The sequence below is a fragment of the Acartia tonsa genome, chromosome 4 (assembly GCF_053477335.1).
Source record: "Acartia tonsa isolate MP-2025a chromosome 4, ASM5347733v1, whole genome shotgun sequence".
NCBI lineage: Eukaryota > Metazoa > Arthropoda > Copepoda > Calanoida > Acartiidae > Acartia > Acartia tonsa.
In genome coordinates this window covers 51,692,216-51,707,561 of record NC_137263.1, presented here as the reverse complement: position 1 = coordinate 51,707,561, position 15,346 = coordinate 51,692,216, and the positions used below count along the sequence as shown (strand labels likewise).

The 15,346-nt window shown below is 36.1% G+C and overlaps 1 protein-coding gene across 4 annotated transcripts in view; it reads right to left on the bottom strand.

The window, feature by feature from the left end:
• Positions 1-15,346, bottom strand: part of LOC145317675 (integrin alpha-V-like) — a 68,709-nt gene that overhangs the window by 2,317 nt on the left and 51,046 nt on the right. For all 4 annotated transcript variants that reach the window (XM_080158839.1, XM_080158835.1, XM_080158838.1 and 1 more), the window contains 5 exons: positions 5,911-6,008; positions 4,746-5,398; positions 3,105-3,780; positions 610-2,519; positions 118-271 (listed from right to left, as the gene is read on the bottom strand). In XM_080158839.1, coding sequence (XP_080014965.1) covers positions 118-271; positions 610-2,519; positions 3,105-3,780; positions 4,746-5,398; positions 5,911-6,008 — 3,491 coding nt within the window. The remainder of the gene's footprint in view (positions 1-117; positions 272-609; positions 2,520-3,104; positions 3,781-4,745; positions 5,399-5,910; positions 6,009-15,346) is intronic.

The window sequence follows — 15,346 nt, the reverse complement described above, 5'->3', positions numbered from 1 at the left end:
AATTTATTAAAAGTCCTCAAAGTTGTTGAGCCAACGAATAAAACGTTCTTATACAATTTGGGGACTAGTGTAATAAATAGCCTATTGTCCTCTCCATTCCTGCCAAACAATACAGACCTTGACAAGAGTTTCCGTAAAGATTCTGGACTTGACTTTGAGTAGCAGCTGTTCGTCCTTCTCCATGGGACCCATAGTACACTTGATTATTGTACATTTCTCTGGTTCACATTCAGCAAGAGCGCTGTGGAACTCTGTTATGTCTCGCTTTTTCCTAAAATTTTTGTAATCCTTAAAATAAAGTAACAGGATCTCTGACTGTTTGGCTGTCTGTGTGCACCAAGGGATCTCGCTAATCGCTAAACCGATATGGTTTTCCTTTGACAAAGTAGCTTCTCATAGGTTCTGGGAAGGTTTAGAGCTATTTTGGGGGAGGGTACCACCACACTCCTAAAAAAAATTTGAATTTTTTTTCCTTTTTAAAGCTAAAATTGACAATGTGTGTGTGTGTGTGTGGGGGGGGGGTTGTAAACTTTCCCCCCTAGATGCCTCTAGGTGCGTATCTGCTATACTGAAATTACACACTTTAAGATTAAAAAGTTATTGTAATACCTGTTATGAACCTCTCTGTGAGTCCTGACGTACTGATCCTCAAACCCTGGCTCCACATTGCTGGGCAAGTTCTGCAGCCTTGTCCTGGCTCTGTTCTCCAGCTGTCTCTGGATATTTTGCAGGGCCTGTCCGTCAGGATAATCTCCAGATCCTGTGGAGGACCAGGATGACCATGCACTGTTTCTCATGACCATAGTTCCGTCTGGTTGTCTGACCCATCCTGTGGTGTTGTGTCCGTCGTCTCCGTGCTCTTGCGAGTTAGGCAGCACTGATCCTTGTCCATAGCCGGCCTGGAAGTTTCCACCTGACCCTTGACCTGACATTCTTGATGATGCAGACCATGATTCTTGTCTACGCACATAGGTTCCATTGGGCAGCTGTGTCCAGCCAGAGTCTGTGCTGCCAGACTGCTGTTGGTTGTTGTTTCCACCCTGTTGTTGTCTGAACCCAATATTGCCAGATTCAAAATAGTCAGTGTTAGCACCACTGCCCCTGCCTCCAGCTGCCTGATAGTTTGCGCCTCCAGATTGGGATGACCAATTAGAAACCTTTCTCACATATTGTCCATTAGGTAGTTGAGTCCAGCCAGAGTCGCTTTGGCCGCTATTTTGATTTCCCTGCTGTTGTTGCTGTTGACTAGATGAATATTGTTGTTGTGAGGTTGAAGAGAACTGTTGTTGACCACCCTGGGAAGCTTGAGAAGCAGCAGCGCCTCCATAATTTCCCTCCTCCCACTCCCATTTCTTGTTAGTCTCCGACCAGACCCATCTGCCACGTGAAGTTGTCACATAATCCTCTCCTTCCCCACTGAATCTTGTTGCGCCGGAACTGGAAGCTGCTGAACCACCGGACGACGCAACAGAGCCCTGGTATCTTGTCTTATCAACCTGATCTCTGGTTTCGGTGCCAGCAGCAGCATTAAATATAGCTCCACCAGCCTCTCTCTCAAGTTCAGCCTTGCTCATAGTTCCATGATAGTCACCAGGGCCTTGAGCTGCATTCATAAGAACACCAATACTGCCCACTGATCCTTGATGGTTGGAACCGACTGAAAAGGAGGAGGCTTCGCTGTTTCTGGAGGAGCTGGCAGCATCATAACTGCTTCCAGCCGCGCCATAACTGTTACCACTAGCCCCATAGCTGCTACCTTCAGCACCATAGCTGCTACCTCCACTGCTACCGCCGCCGTAACTGCTGCTAGACTGTGACGAATAAGTGCTGGAGGTTGAAGTCTTCCTAATCCAGGTTCCATCCGGCTGCTGAACCCAGTCTGAATCGGACGAAGAGCTGCTTTGAGAATATCCAGCTCCGTTTTCTGATCCTACTGATGACCTTCCACTGGAGGCACTGCCCCCAGTGGCCACCACGCTACTGCTGCTCTGGTATTCACGAATGTGTGTTCCGTTGGGCAATCTTCTCCAGCCACCCTTGCTCACATCAGTATCAAGAGTGTTGGTAGCATAGTTAGATCCGGATGCATAGTTCTCATTCTTGTTCTGATTAGCTGACTTGGCAGCTGCTCTACTCTGATCAAACAATCTTGTCTCCTCGGCCCCGTCGGCTACGTTGATGCTGGGACGGAGGCCGAAATTTCTGCTGCCTGTGCCAACTTGACTTTGCTGTTGGGTCCTTGTGTAGGTGGAGTCAAATCTATTTCCAATTCTCGTCTCATATACGTCATCATCTTCATCAACAATATAATCCTCATCAACAGGCTGTGCTCTGCCGCCAGTTGTACTAAATCCGGAGCTGCTGCTCACTGAAGAGCCGCCGCTGTTCACACTCACTCTGAAACCACTTCCGCCGGCTCCGCCACCGGACACATCAACAGTGGCTTTGCCACGTCCTCCGGCTCCATGGGTAACATCCGGAGCTTCACCCTCCTGGGCACTTGAATAGCTCATCTGGGACTAAAATATAAAAATCATCAATAAAATATCACGAAACCTTGCATTTACATTTTATTTTATTAAAATTCTTAGAAAAAACTCTACTCACAAACTAACTATTTTTTTCTAAATGATGCACTTTACATGGCCTAAATGCTAAGATTTCCACGAAAGCATGAATTTTCATAAAAAAACTGTAAAAACTAAAAATGCATCTCTCTCCACATGAAAAGAATGAAACAGGGAAATAAACAAAATTGAAAAGTGTTAGTTTATTAAGCTCAGATGTGTAATTGTAGATTTTTGGTCACGCAAGATGTGCAATTCAGATTTAGAGTAGCATGTTTAATATAAGAGGCTTAGTGAGTTTTTAAATTTGTAAACCCCAAGTATAAAGTATTATGGTGACATGAGCCCCATGGATCTAAAGGAATAAGACAATAGCCGACAAATTGATGTACAACCACTATGATAATATACACAATTTTTCCATCTGTAGATATCAATTAGTGGTTGAAACGTTTGGACATCCAACTTAATGAAACAACCAATCAAATTTCAATAAAAGTCCCGAAAGTTGTCAAGCCAATGAATTAGTAAACCTACCTTCAAGCTTAGGGGGTTCAGATTCTTCAAAGGTTCACATTTAGCACGCGTGGTGTCGTACTCAAATCCCAGCAGATACAGCAGATGGTCGCCATAGTCGTTGAAACTGGGCCACAGAATATAGACCTCAGCCTCGCTGATGGACGAGGGACCTCGGTTGCGCACATCATACACGTGCGTCACAACCTCACCGATCTCCTCGACAAACTCATACTTGTCGGGCAGCGGCTCCGACACGTTGAACTGGACCTGGTCGGGGATGGACAGCCCGGTCACGCGAAAGTCAGTCTCAACACGGATGGGCACGGTTAGTGTGAAGGTGTTGTCGGCGTCCGAGCCTTCCTCGGGGTTGCTAGATTTGGAGGCCACGTGGAATGCAAACTCTGATATGGGCTCCATCAGGCCTTCAGTCTGGGGCTGCAGGACAATAGACAAGGCCACGGTGGACCCAGCCTTCAACGGGTTACCAACCTCACAGCTTAATGTGTTATTATTACGAGGGTTGGGACTCGAGCAGAGAATGCTGACGCCTGAACCGCCGGTGTTTGCGTTCACGTAGTTGACTCCACGGGGCACGTGCACCTCAAGGATGGCGTTAAAGGCGTCCTCGCCTCTGTTGATTATGTCTGCCTGGATTTCAAGCTTGTCCTCAGATCCCATCAGATAAGACTCAATACTGAAAAATAAAGATAGATAATATTGTTCTCGGCTATACTGAAAAATCATGTATAGCATCTTATTACAGACAATTTTCATCGAATATTAAAATAAAAAACATGGAATTGATACCAGATCTTATAATTTTTTATTTTAATAACTGCGGAAAGCTGTCTATAATACGTTGCGATAAATAACTATTCTTGATCATAAATTTTGATTAATTTACTTTCAATAAAAGTTTAGAGACTTTCATTTGGGAATAGTTATTTCTCGCATCGTATTATAAACGGCTTTCCGCGGATATAGAATGTATAGAATGAACTGGTTTTAATCTTATAATTGTACATTTTTATATTCGTAGAAAGCTGGATATAATACGATGCTAGACATAGTTTTTTTCGTATGGATGAGAACCGGTTCCTATCCACCGGATTCGAATGAATACGAGAAATTTTTTAAATTTTTTTCAGTAATTATTCTCAATGTCCTTGTACTTTAATGTTGTATTCCTTACATGACTAGAAAATGTAGACAGTTTAAGTTTATGAGCGACAATTCATCTAACCAACAACATTTATATGGGCATCACAAATTAAAATACATTTATCTCTCTTGAATAAGTGGTCGTAAAGAAAACTTATCTCTGACTTGGGCGTGTGGATTTATGTGGTGTGTGTGTTTGTGTGAATGTGTGTGTGTTAGTGTAAATGGTTTTATACTTTCTATTTTGCTAATTGGCAAAGCAATTGATTAAAAAAATTTATTAGTAAAAATACCCATTATCATTTATTAAGTTTAGCAAGTAATGAAACTCTATTCATTTTTAAATTTTTCAGGGGGTTAGGTAAAATTGGGTGGGATCCTCATAAAATAAGGGTATCCTGCAGGGGGTAGAAAAAAGTTATTGGAGTTTATTGGGACAGGGGTGGGGGACGAATAATGGTAATTTTATAAATTTCAAGAAAAGAATAAAAAGCTTACGGTTTTATTGACAAGGAAAGATCAGGCACACATTTGTTATCAGGTCCGCAGTCCTTCTGGATATTAAGGCTGTCCGAGGCCATATAGTTGCCCAGTCTTAGCACAGGCACCAGCTCTCCCCGCCGTACGTTGGTGTCCGCCAGGCTGTACTTGACCTGCACGTCCAGGCTGGTCAGCTTGTCCTTGATGTTGGGACCCAACAGGTAGACCCGGAACCTGTCTTTGTATTCCTGCTCTTTTCTAATTTGTATCCGTTTTGTCATTGAGCTTGTGCCTTCAGCATCCAAAAGAAAGAGACGCTTCTGTTTATCCTTCTTGGCGTCAAGTAGGTATTCCAGATCAAACTCCAGCAAGTTGGGAACTCCCATACCTGTATACTTTAATGATACACTAACAAAGACACACGGCACACTTGTGCGTCTGTCACTCAGCTTGCAGGACAGGTCGTCCAGGTCAATCTGTTTGCTGGGCCGCTCATAGCTGATGATGGCCTCCATGTGGACTACAGGAGCTGCGCGTAGATGCACAGCGTGGCCAGAATCATAGGCACCCACCAGCAGGTCTGGATACTTGTTGTTGTCCATGTCCATGCCTCCAGAGATGGACCAACCAAATGTGCTCAGCATTGGGTTTAGGTCAGACGCATATATAACCTAGATAAAATATTAACATTAATATCAGTTATTAAATTAGTAATCAAACTATCATCTTTATATAAAAGTAATAGGATGGTTGTCTGTTTGTTTGTACCAATTAAGCTAACCACTGAATCAATATGGTTCTCCTTCACAATGTAGCTTCTCATAGGTCCTGTGAAGGTTTTGGGGTGAGTAACACTACCCTTCTAAATAATCGGCCCCCCTCCCAATGAAAAAGATTTTCTTTTTCTTTTTACACCAATATTAAAAATTGGGTTGGAGGGAGGGGAGGGGATTTCACATAAACCCCCCTCCGCACAACGACCAAATAAAGTAATTTATATAGTAGCAAAAACATAAGTTATCAAAATTTTGAAAATTTCATATTTTTATAAAGAATAAAAGTCTAAATTTAGTTAAATGTAACTAATAGTTTATCGTTTTTAATAGTAAAAATTTAAACTAAAAAGCTATAATGACTTTGACGGATTAAAAAAAGGCGAGACAGCAGAAATAAAAATATTGACCTGTGAATGTTTCTCCATGACTCCATCAATGGATCCCAGGTAGATGTATACAGCTCCCTTGCCATCAGGACCATCATACGGGGCCCCAATAGCAATATCTACAATAAAAATTACATTAGAATTATTGTTCAATGTAATTTCAGTGCCCTAAAAGAGAGGGAAGGGGGGGGGGCATTGGGTTATTTATTACACTAGTCCCCAAAGTCTTAAAATAATGTTTTCTTAACAACCTTGGGGACTTTTATTGAATTTGGATTGGTTGGTTCATTTAGTTGAGTGTCCAAACCTGTCAACCACTATTTGTGATCTATAGAACGGGTAATTTTGTGTATCATCATTGGGGATGTACATCAATTAATCAACCATTGTCTTATCCCTCTAGTTCCCTGCACACGAATGCAAATGTCAGGATAATTAGTGAGTGTAGCAAATAGTAAACCATTCACCCCGTGTTCTTCCTATTAAATTTATTGCGGTCTTAGTTTAGGCCTGATAAACATACAGTGTTCAATCAATTCAGCAAATTTTTTAGATTATCTAAAACTGAGCGCTTTGCAACCTTAGCGTTATTCAGCTACCTTTCAAGTTTCAGTAACCATCCATAAGACAACAATCAGTAGCCGAGTCGTACTATTCTCAATTTTAGCATTCGAGGCTGAGCTGAGCTGCTCTTTTTTTCAAAATAATATATAAATTTACAGCCGATTAAAATTTAATATCATTTTTGCTCTTTATAGTGCCTTTAAAAATTACGTCATACAATACAAATAACCAATGATAGTCCAATACACACACTAATTGACCAATAGTAGACCAGCATGACGTAATTTTCTATAGGCACTATAAAAAACTTCTTATTTTTTAGCTAATGTAAACAATTGCTTAATATGCAATTATGAATGTAGATCTTAACAGGGAGGGAGGGGACATTGGCCTTTTTATTACACTAGTCCCTAAAGTTTTATACTACCATTTTCTTATTCGTTGGCTTATCAAATTTGGGTATTTTTATTGAATTTTAATTGGTTGGTTTAAGAAGTTAAGTATCCAAACGTTTCAACCACTAATTGTAATTTACAGAAGGGGTAATTTTGTGTATTCATTTGGGATGTACATCAATTTATCGGCCATCGTCTTATCCCTTAAAAACCATCATATCTAAAGCTTGAACTCATTAAGAATTGTGTACATGGTAAGACAAGGACAACATATAAAATGGAGGGGTGGGCTTGATTTTACATAAATGGGGTAGGAGTAGAGATTGTAGGATGAAGCAATAAATTGCTAAACAAGCGTTGCAAAGATTTTAATTGGGACAAAATGGAGAAGGGAGAGAGAGAGAGAGAGAGAGAGAGAGAGAGAGAGAGAGAGAGAGAGAGAGAGAGAGAGAGAGAGAGAGAGAGAGAGAGAGAGAGAGAGAGAGAGAGAGAGAGAGAGAGAGAGAGATAGAGAGAGAGAGAGAGAGAGAGAGAGAGAGAGATAGAGAGAGAGAGAGAGAGAGAGAGAGAGAGAGAGAGAGAGAGAGAGAGAGAGAGAGAGAGAGAGAGAGAGAGAGAGAGAGAGAGAGAGAGAGAGAGAGAAGAGAGATGAGAGAGAGAGAGAGAGAGAGAGAGAGAGAGAGAGAGAGAGAGAGAGAGAGAGAGAGAGAGAGAAAGAGATAGCAAAAGAGATTAGCATAAAAAAGATAAACCTCTTTTATAATAACAAACAAATAACTTTTCCTGACAAGTAAAAGTAAATAAAACAAGAACGAAAACAATACTAAGAGCAAAGCTCAACAAATTAAATCGTCACAATGTACACAAAATTATCACTTTCGTAGGTTACGATTAGTGGTTAAAACGTGTGTACACTTAACTTAATGAACCAACCGATCAAAATTCATTAAAAGTCCCCAAGTTGCTGACCTAATTTATAAGAAAACATTATCATAAAACTTTGCGGACTAGTGTAATAAACAACCCAATGTCTTCTCCCTCCCTGGTTTCAACGCAATAATTTTTCAAATACATTTAGAAGTCTACAAATGTATAATTGAATCGGTAATTAATTGATGAGTTATCGCTCCATCAAGTATTCCATTGGGCAAGAAAATATGTTTTTTTTAATAGAAATTTTCATTACTTCATAAATAAGAATCATAGAAATGGTCAAAATGCAAACATTTCGTCTTAAAAGAAATGATTCTTTATTCCATGCAGATTTTAAATCTAAATCCATAAAATCTTTATTTTTAGACAGATAATATAATTCTTTACTAAATACCGTTTAATACCTTTTTAAATCATTGAATGAGAAAGATTTTCACATATATAATACTCATATAAGACACATTAGAATAGAGATATAATCAATTTTTAAAAGCAAAGCTTTTCTATAATTAGGGTTACTTTTATAACAACAAATTTTCATGTGATATAATCATCCGATTGATCTGATTTTTGGTATAACAATTCCTGGGACAACAAAGTATATTGTTATAAGCGCAGCAACTCTATAATCAAGTCCCAAAATGTAAGTATGTTCATAAACATTATCCTGTATCCAGCAGTTTTTCAACAAATTTACTTACAATTTTGGTTTGACTCCTATACATTTATCTTTGATTATTCAGTTCTGACACTATACAAATGTTAATGTCCGTTTGTCCTACCGTTTCAGTGCTTCGCTTTTATGGATATTGTCATCCTTGTTTCTAAGAAATTAAAGGCATAAAAAATGACGATAAATTGATAATAAACAAAGATTCATAAGAGAGTGTGTGAGAACTTTGGACACCAGAAAAATTTAAAGTTCAATATCCTATCTCTTCCTTTTTTAAAATCTGTCATTTATAATTGCAGTGAAAGTAGAATAGAAGTTTCTTAAGATTTTTAAAAAGACGAGTCTTTAGGATTATAACCACCCGGCCCCAAACATGGGTCATAATCCTAAGAAGAAAAGTCACTATATACAAAATATTGCTTCGGGACCTTAAATGTAAGTTTCTTATTTTTATGTACTACTTTGATTAGTCTATTCTTCATTCCAGGGATTGATGGATGAATAATGGACGAACAAGGATGACAACATCCATAAGTAGCGAAGCACAAAAAATCGTAGATGGGAATACGTACAGGTAGATTTAAAAGGTTTTTACTAAAATCAAGTAAAGATGTATTGGATAAAATAAATATGAAACCTTGTTTTATTTTGTATGATGACGATGGTCAAAGTAAATTATATTAAAGATGCTCATAACAATTGGAAAAATTATTTTGATACTGATATCCCATAAAAGTTTGAAAATTGGATCAAAATAAACAAAGATATTGGGAAATATGTAAAACATATAAAAATAGCCAAAAAACCTGATAAAAGGCAGTCTGGCCGCAATGGTTGTTTTCTTAAAACGACAAAACATTTAATTTTTAAATCCTTAAAAACTTTAAAAATTTGGAAAATCGGACCATATACACTGAAGATATGGAAAAAAGTGTTAAATATATTTATAAATAGCCTAAAACCTGCCAAAAAGGCAGTCTGGCCGTCATGGTTATTTCCTTTAAAGACGGGAAATTTAATTTTGATATCTACAACTGAAAAAATTTTGAAAATCGGACTATAAACACTGAAGATATGGAGAAAAATGTTAAAAATATAAAAAACAGCCTAAAACCTGCTAAAAAGGCAGTCTGGCTGTCATGGTTGTCTTCTTTAAAAGACGGGAAATTTAATTTTGATATCTATAACTGAAAAAATTTTGAAAATCGGACCATACACTGAAGATATGGAGAAAAATGTGAAAAATATAAAAATAGCCTAAAACCTGCTAAAAAGGCAGTCTGGCCTTCATGATTGTTTCTTTAAACGACAGGAAATTTAATTTTGATATATGTAACTGAAAAAATTTTGAAAATCGGACCATAAACACTGAAGATATGGAGAAAAATGTGAAAAATATAAAAATAGCCTAAAACCTGCTAAAAATCGGTCCGACCGCAAATGATGTTTTAAAGTCAATTGTGCTCCTTAATAATGGGAATGTTTTAAAAAAATTTCAGCATTCTATCTTTTATAGGAGCTGAGTAAATCCCATTTCCCCCATAGCGTTACGGACTGACTGACGGACTGACTGACGGACTGACGGACGGACAAGGTGAATTATAGAGTAGCTTCGCTACTAAAAATATGTTTTTCTTTCTTATTCAAATACAAAATCAATGATTTCGATTGCTGTTAAATATTTGGAAGGATTATATTCTACAAAACTTTAAAAATCATTATCTTTTAAATTCCTGCACTATTTAAAAGATATTGTGTACCTAGGGATATAAAGAGATAAGACAATGGTCGATGTACATGATAATTACCCCTTCTGCAGATTTCAATTATTGATTGAAACATTTGAACACCCAACTTGATAAAACAACCTATTAAAATTGAAGAAAAATTTCAAAAGTTCTTAGGCCAACAAATAAGAAAACGATATTATAAAACATTGGGGACTAGTGTAATAAATAGCCCATTGTCCCCTCCTTCCCTGTGTAAAGACCCAGTTATCTAATTTTGTCGTGACCATTGGATACAGAAAATCTTGTTCTGTCATGTATGCGGTCCTTACAATAGACATAAAATATCTAGATGGTCCATCTGACCCCATGTTTTTTTTGTCAAACTTAAAAAGCGATTTTTTGCAATTAAAATTGTGTAATTTTTGTTATATACGAGATCCATATAAGTAATAGTGCTGCATTGTTTTACCCTACTATATGCGACAATTTATAGCTGACTCATAATGCATGCACTCGAAATGAAAAAAAGTGTTGTCTCTAGGTTATCACTATTGTACTTACACTTTCTAGTATTTACAGGGAATGGATGTGGAATATACGTGGATATTATGACAGGAGGAAATTGTCGCTTACTAAATCGTACCTTTCTGTTATAGGAATCATGATGCAAAGTTTAAAATCGATTGGACAATACTAACCGTTCCGGACGGACGGACCAACCCTAATTATAGATAAGCTTCGCTTTTAAACAGTGACTTATTACAGTTAGGTTAATATAAAGATTGGATCCCAAATGGACATGTCAAGTTATTTTTCATTGTTAAGGTTGATAGCTTTATCTGGACGTGTGGCAACTCTTCATACCAACAGACAAAATAATTGTAGAGTAGTTTGTTTCATCATATAAATTAAAGTAAAAGATCAATGTACTATAATCTAAAATCTAAAAGCTTGTTTTCTAGTATTTATACCAAATTATAATTCACAAAAAGAACTTTAATTTTTTGAACATTATACAAAAATAATATCAACACTCTAATGTCTATTTTAGGCATTTACCTTTTACATGTATACTTAATATTTATAAACTTAACAGAGATAAAATGTCTATGAATTATTATTTGTGTATTTTATTTTCATAATGTAATCCAGAATAGTTATTTCTTTCATCGTATTATAAACGGCTTTCCGCGGATATAGAAATGTACAATTATAAGATAAAAACCAGTTTTTTAGCCCCGAGGTGCCGAAGGCACGGGCTAAAAAAACTGGTTTTAATCTTATGATTGTACATTTCTATATTCGTAGAAAGCTGGATATAATACGATGCTAGACATAGTTTTTTCGTATGGATGAGAACCGGTTTCTATCTACCGGATTCAAATGAATACGAGAAATTAAATTCTATATAGTTTTAAGTAATAGGATGTATATTTGAACCTTTAAAAAAACTAGTAAGTCTACAAGTTTTAGGGAAGCTTTGCATAATACCTGTGAAGTTCCTATGCTAATTCTGCGAATATGTTTTTTTTTTTTGTAATAAATTTCAAAAGAAATGGCATTAAAAAACAGTATCTTTCCTTTCTTCTTAAATAGGAAATTGATTTTAAAATATTTTCCTGTTTGGCTTTGAAACCAATTAATATCCGCTGGATAAGAACCGGTTCTCAGCCCTACTGAAAAATCATGTATAGCATCGTATTACAGACAATTTTCCAAAAATATTAAAAAAACTATAGGATTAATACTAGTTTTGTCTTAAACAACACTTGTTTTAACTATATAATTTTTCATTTTAATATCCGCGGAAAGCTATATAACTATTCAATCCCTTTTATGTTCGAGTAATGTACTTGCAAAGTCAATACTATCAATAAGTAGCCCAGCGCTTTGATTGCTTAATACGCGGTGGATGAAAAAAGTGACCTGTTACTCTTTGAAAATGTGAACTGGCTAGTTTTTGATGCCTTTATACATAGGCTGTCATTCTCATGCTGTCTCATGTTTATATTTAAACCTACACATACACACACATACACACACACACACAAACAAACAGATAGACAGACACACATTCATACATAAACACCAAGGCGAAGGGAAGGGGATATTGGGTAGTTTATTTAACTAGTCCCCAAAGTTTTCTTATTTGTTGGCTCAACAACTTTGGGGCCTTTTATTGAATTTTGATTGATTACTTGATTAAGTTGAGTGTCCACACGTTGTAACTAATTGTAATCTACCGAAGGGGTAATTTTGTTTATAATCATTGGCGGTGTACCTCAATTTATCGATATAAATAATGCTCTATGGGGCAAAATTATAAATATTTGAATTTTTTTGTATAAATAGAAATTAAATCATGATTTTTTAAAAAACAAACATTTTTTCTTTGAGTGCGCTATCCCTATCTTGACTAAAACTTTGATAATCAATAGTATCCTTAAATCATAAAAAAATTATTTGCTGTTTAATTCATTTCGGAAAAAAACATCTATACCCTGTATCTATTTTTTATTTCTTACTTCATTAAATTGACTCATAAGGAAAGGCTTAGATGAAAAACCTGAATTCTCAGATATATGACTTTGATGTGTGTGTGTGTATGTATGTTTGTGTGTGTGTGTGTATGTGTGTGTGTATGTGTGTGTATGTTTGTGTGTGATATGAAGAATGTAGTGATGACTCACTGAACTCACATACCCAAAGAGACATTAAAAAAGAATGTTTATGGTGCCACAAGGAATATGATACTAAATGAAAATAACCCATTAAAATTGAAAGATTTTTTTTTGTATAATAAAACTCTTTAATGTAATTGTTTTCTGCTGATATCATATCAACTTATGACTAAATTATTTTGCTACATGCCCTAATGTTGACGTAAATATTAAGCAAAATAAGTCTTTCTTTACCATTTTTACTTGATGGCATTGTCATATGGTTGATATAAACCGTTGAAATTCTATTCTACATAGTATATGTGCAATACCTTTTAAGTTGACTTTGTTCATAATACTAATACTAATAAAGTTATTTCTGTGACAAAGGATAACTTTATCAAAACTGACCTTTATGAGAAACCGGGGCGAAAATGCAACTATCTTTCGCCCTTATCCTGTCACCCCTCACACATTACAGAAAATATACCTTACTCATTAGCGTTAAGGCTAAAACGTATTTGCAGTGAAAATTTAGATTTTTTAAACAAATTAGATTGTTTGAAAACAAAGCTTTTATCACGTGGTTATAAAGTTAATTATATAACAAAAGCTTTTGATAAAGTGAAAATTATTGATAGAAATGTTGCTTTACAAAAAGTTGCTAAGCAATCTGAAATAAAACGCCCAGTTTTATCTTTACAATATGACCCCCGTTTACCCTCTATTTCAAATATAATTTTTAGATTTTGGAAAGTTATGGTAAAAAATCCTAGACTAAAAAGAATTTTTCCCCACCCACCAATGATTACTTGGACTAGGCCAAAAAATCTCAGAGAATATTTAATTCGAGCCAAACTTCCTGTTTTAAATGATCGAAAATCAGAGAGAAAAAAGATTGGTTTTAAACATTGTAATAGAAATTGTAATCTTTGTAAACATTCACCCAGATTTGCAAATTATTTAACATCATCAACAACAAATGAAAAATTTCCTATTCTCTCTAGTATGAATTGTTTATCTTCTAATGTAATTTATTGTATAACATGTGTTAAACAATCTGGCAATTGTAGACTAAAACCACAATACATTGGCAAAACAAAAAATCGTATTTGTGATAGATTTAATGCCCATAACAGTTCCATTAAACCAAATTCAACCAAAGCTGTAGGTATTCATTTTTCTTCTAATGGACACCAGCCCAATGATTTTCAAATGGTGCCATTAGAGCAAGTGCAGAGTAATGACCCTTGGATTTTGTTATCTAGAGAAAAATATTATATTCGTAAATTTGACCCTGTATTAAATATTAGAATGTAAAATGCAGTTGCAATGTTTTTAAAAAAATGAAAATAACAACCACACCACAATCCCCTCTTGCTACGCCCATTCAAAATCTTCAACCCTTTCTTTCAGCTGTTTTTTTGTTTGTTTTGAAATGGTCTGCTGTTAGACCATAAATAGATATGTAGCGGGAGTGTAAATATGTTTAAAATGTCAAAAAAGTTTATAGGTATGTGTTTTTATTAATATGAATTATGAAAATTTAATTTTAACAGCATTTCTAATTACATAACCTTTTATAAAGATGCGATGCATCTCTACAATTCTTCAAATCAAAAAGAAAAAAAGAAACGTTAAATATCTTATTCAGATTCTTCAAAAATAGACTTTTTGTATGTATTATTTACTGATTTGTGTTTTTTTCCTTTACAGGACGATTGAGAATGATAACCTTAGTTATTGAAATATATATATGGCCTGTACAAAGATGTTAGTTTGATAAAGTAGTCTTGGGTTGAGATGGATCAATAGCTTTTAAAACATAATACTAATGATCCTAGGTCAAGCGCAGGATTGACAAACGACAGAGTGAACATTTAACCTAACCTAACCTATTTTAAACCATATAGGTTTTTAATGACCTATCCCCTGCAGGGTGGCTAATTTGTATATTCAAATATTAACCTAACCTAATACTTCATTAACTTAATATTTTAGGCACTTCGGCGTTTGTCCACTCCGACGTTTGTCACTCATGCGTTTGTCCAACCCAACGTTTGTCACTCATGCGTTTGTCCTGGATCCATAAAATTTTCTTCCTTTGTCCTATCCCTGCGTCCGTGTGCATATTGTGTACATACATAAATTTATCCTTATTATCCATGACAGTTGCAAGTCATTCATCAACAGGTCAGGCACAATCCATTTAGCACACCTCAGACAACCATCACAACCCCCCCCCCCATCATCATTCATCTAAAGGTAGGTCAGACACAATCCATTTAGCACACCTCAGACAACCAACACCCCCTTCCCTAATCATTCATCAACAGGTCAGGCACAATCCATTAGTCCCCAAAGTCTTATTTTCCTTTTTGTTGGCTTAACAACCTTGGGGACTTTTATTAAATTTTGAATGGTTGCTTCATTTAGTTGATCGTCCAAACGTTTCAGCCACTAATTATAATCTACCGAAGGGGTAATTTTTATCATTATTGA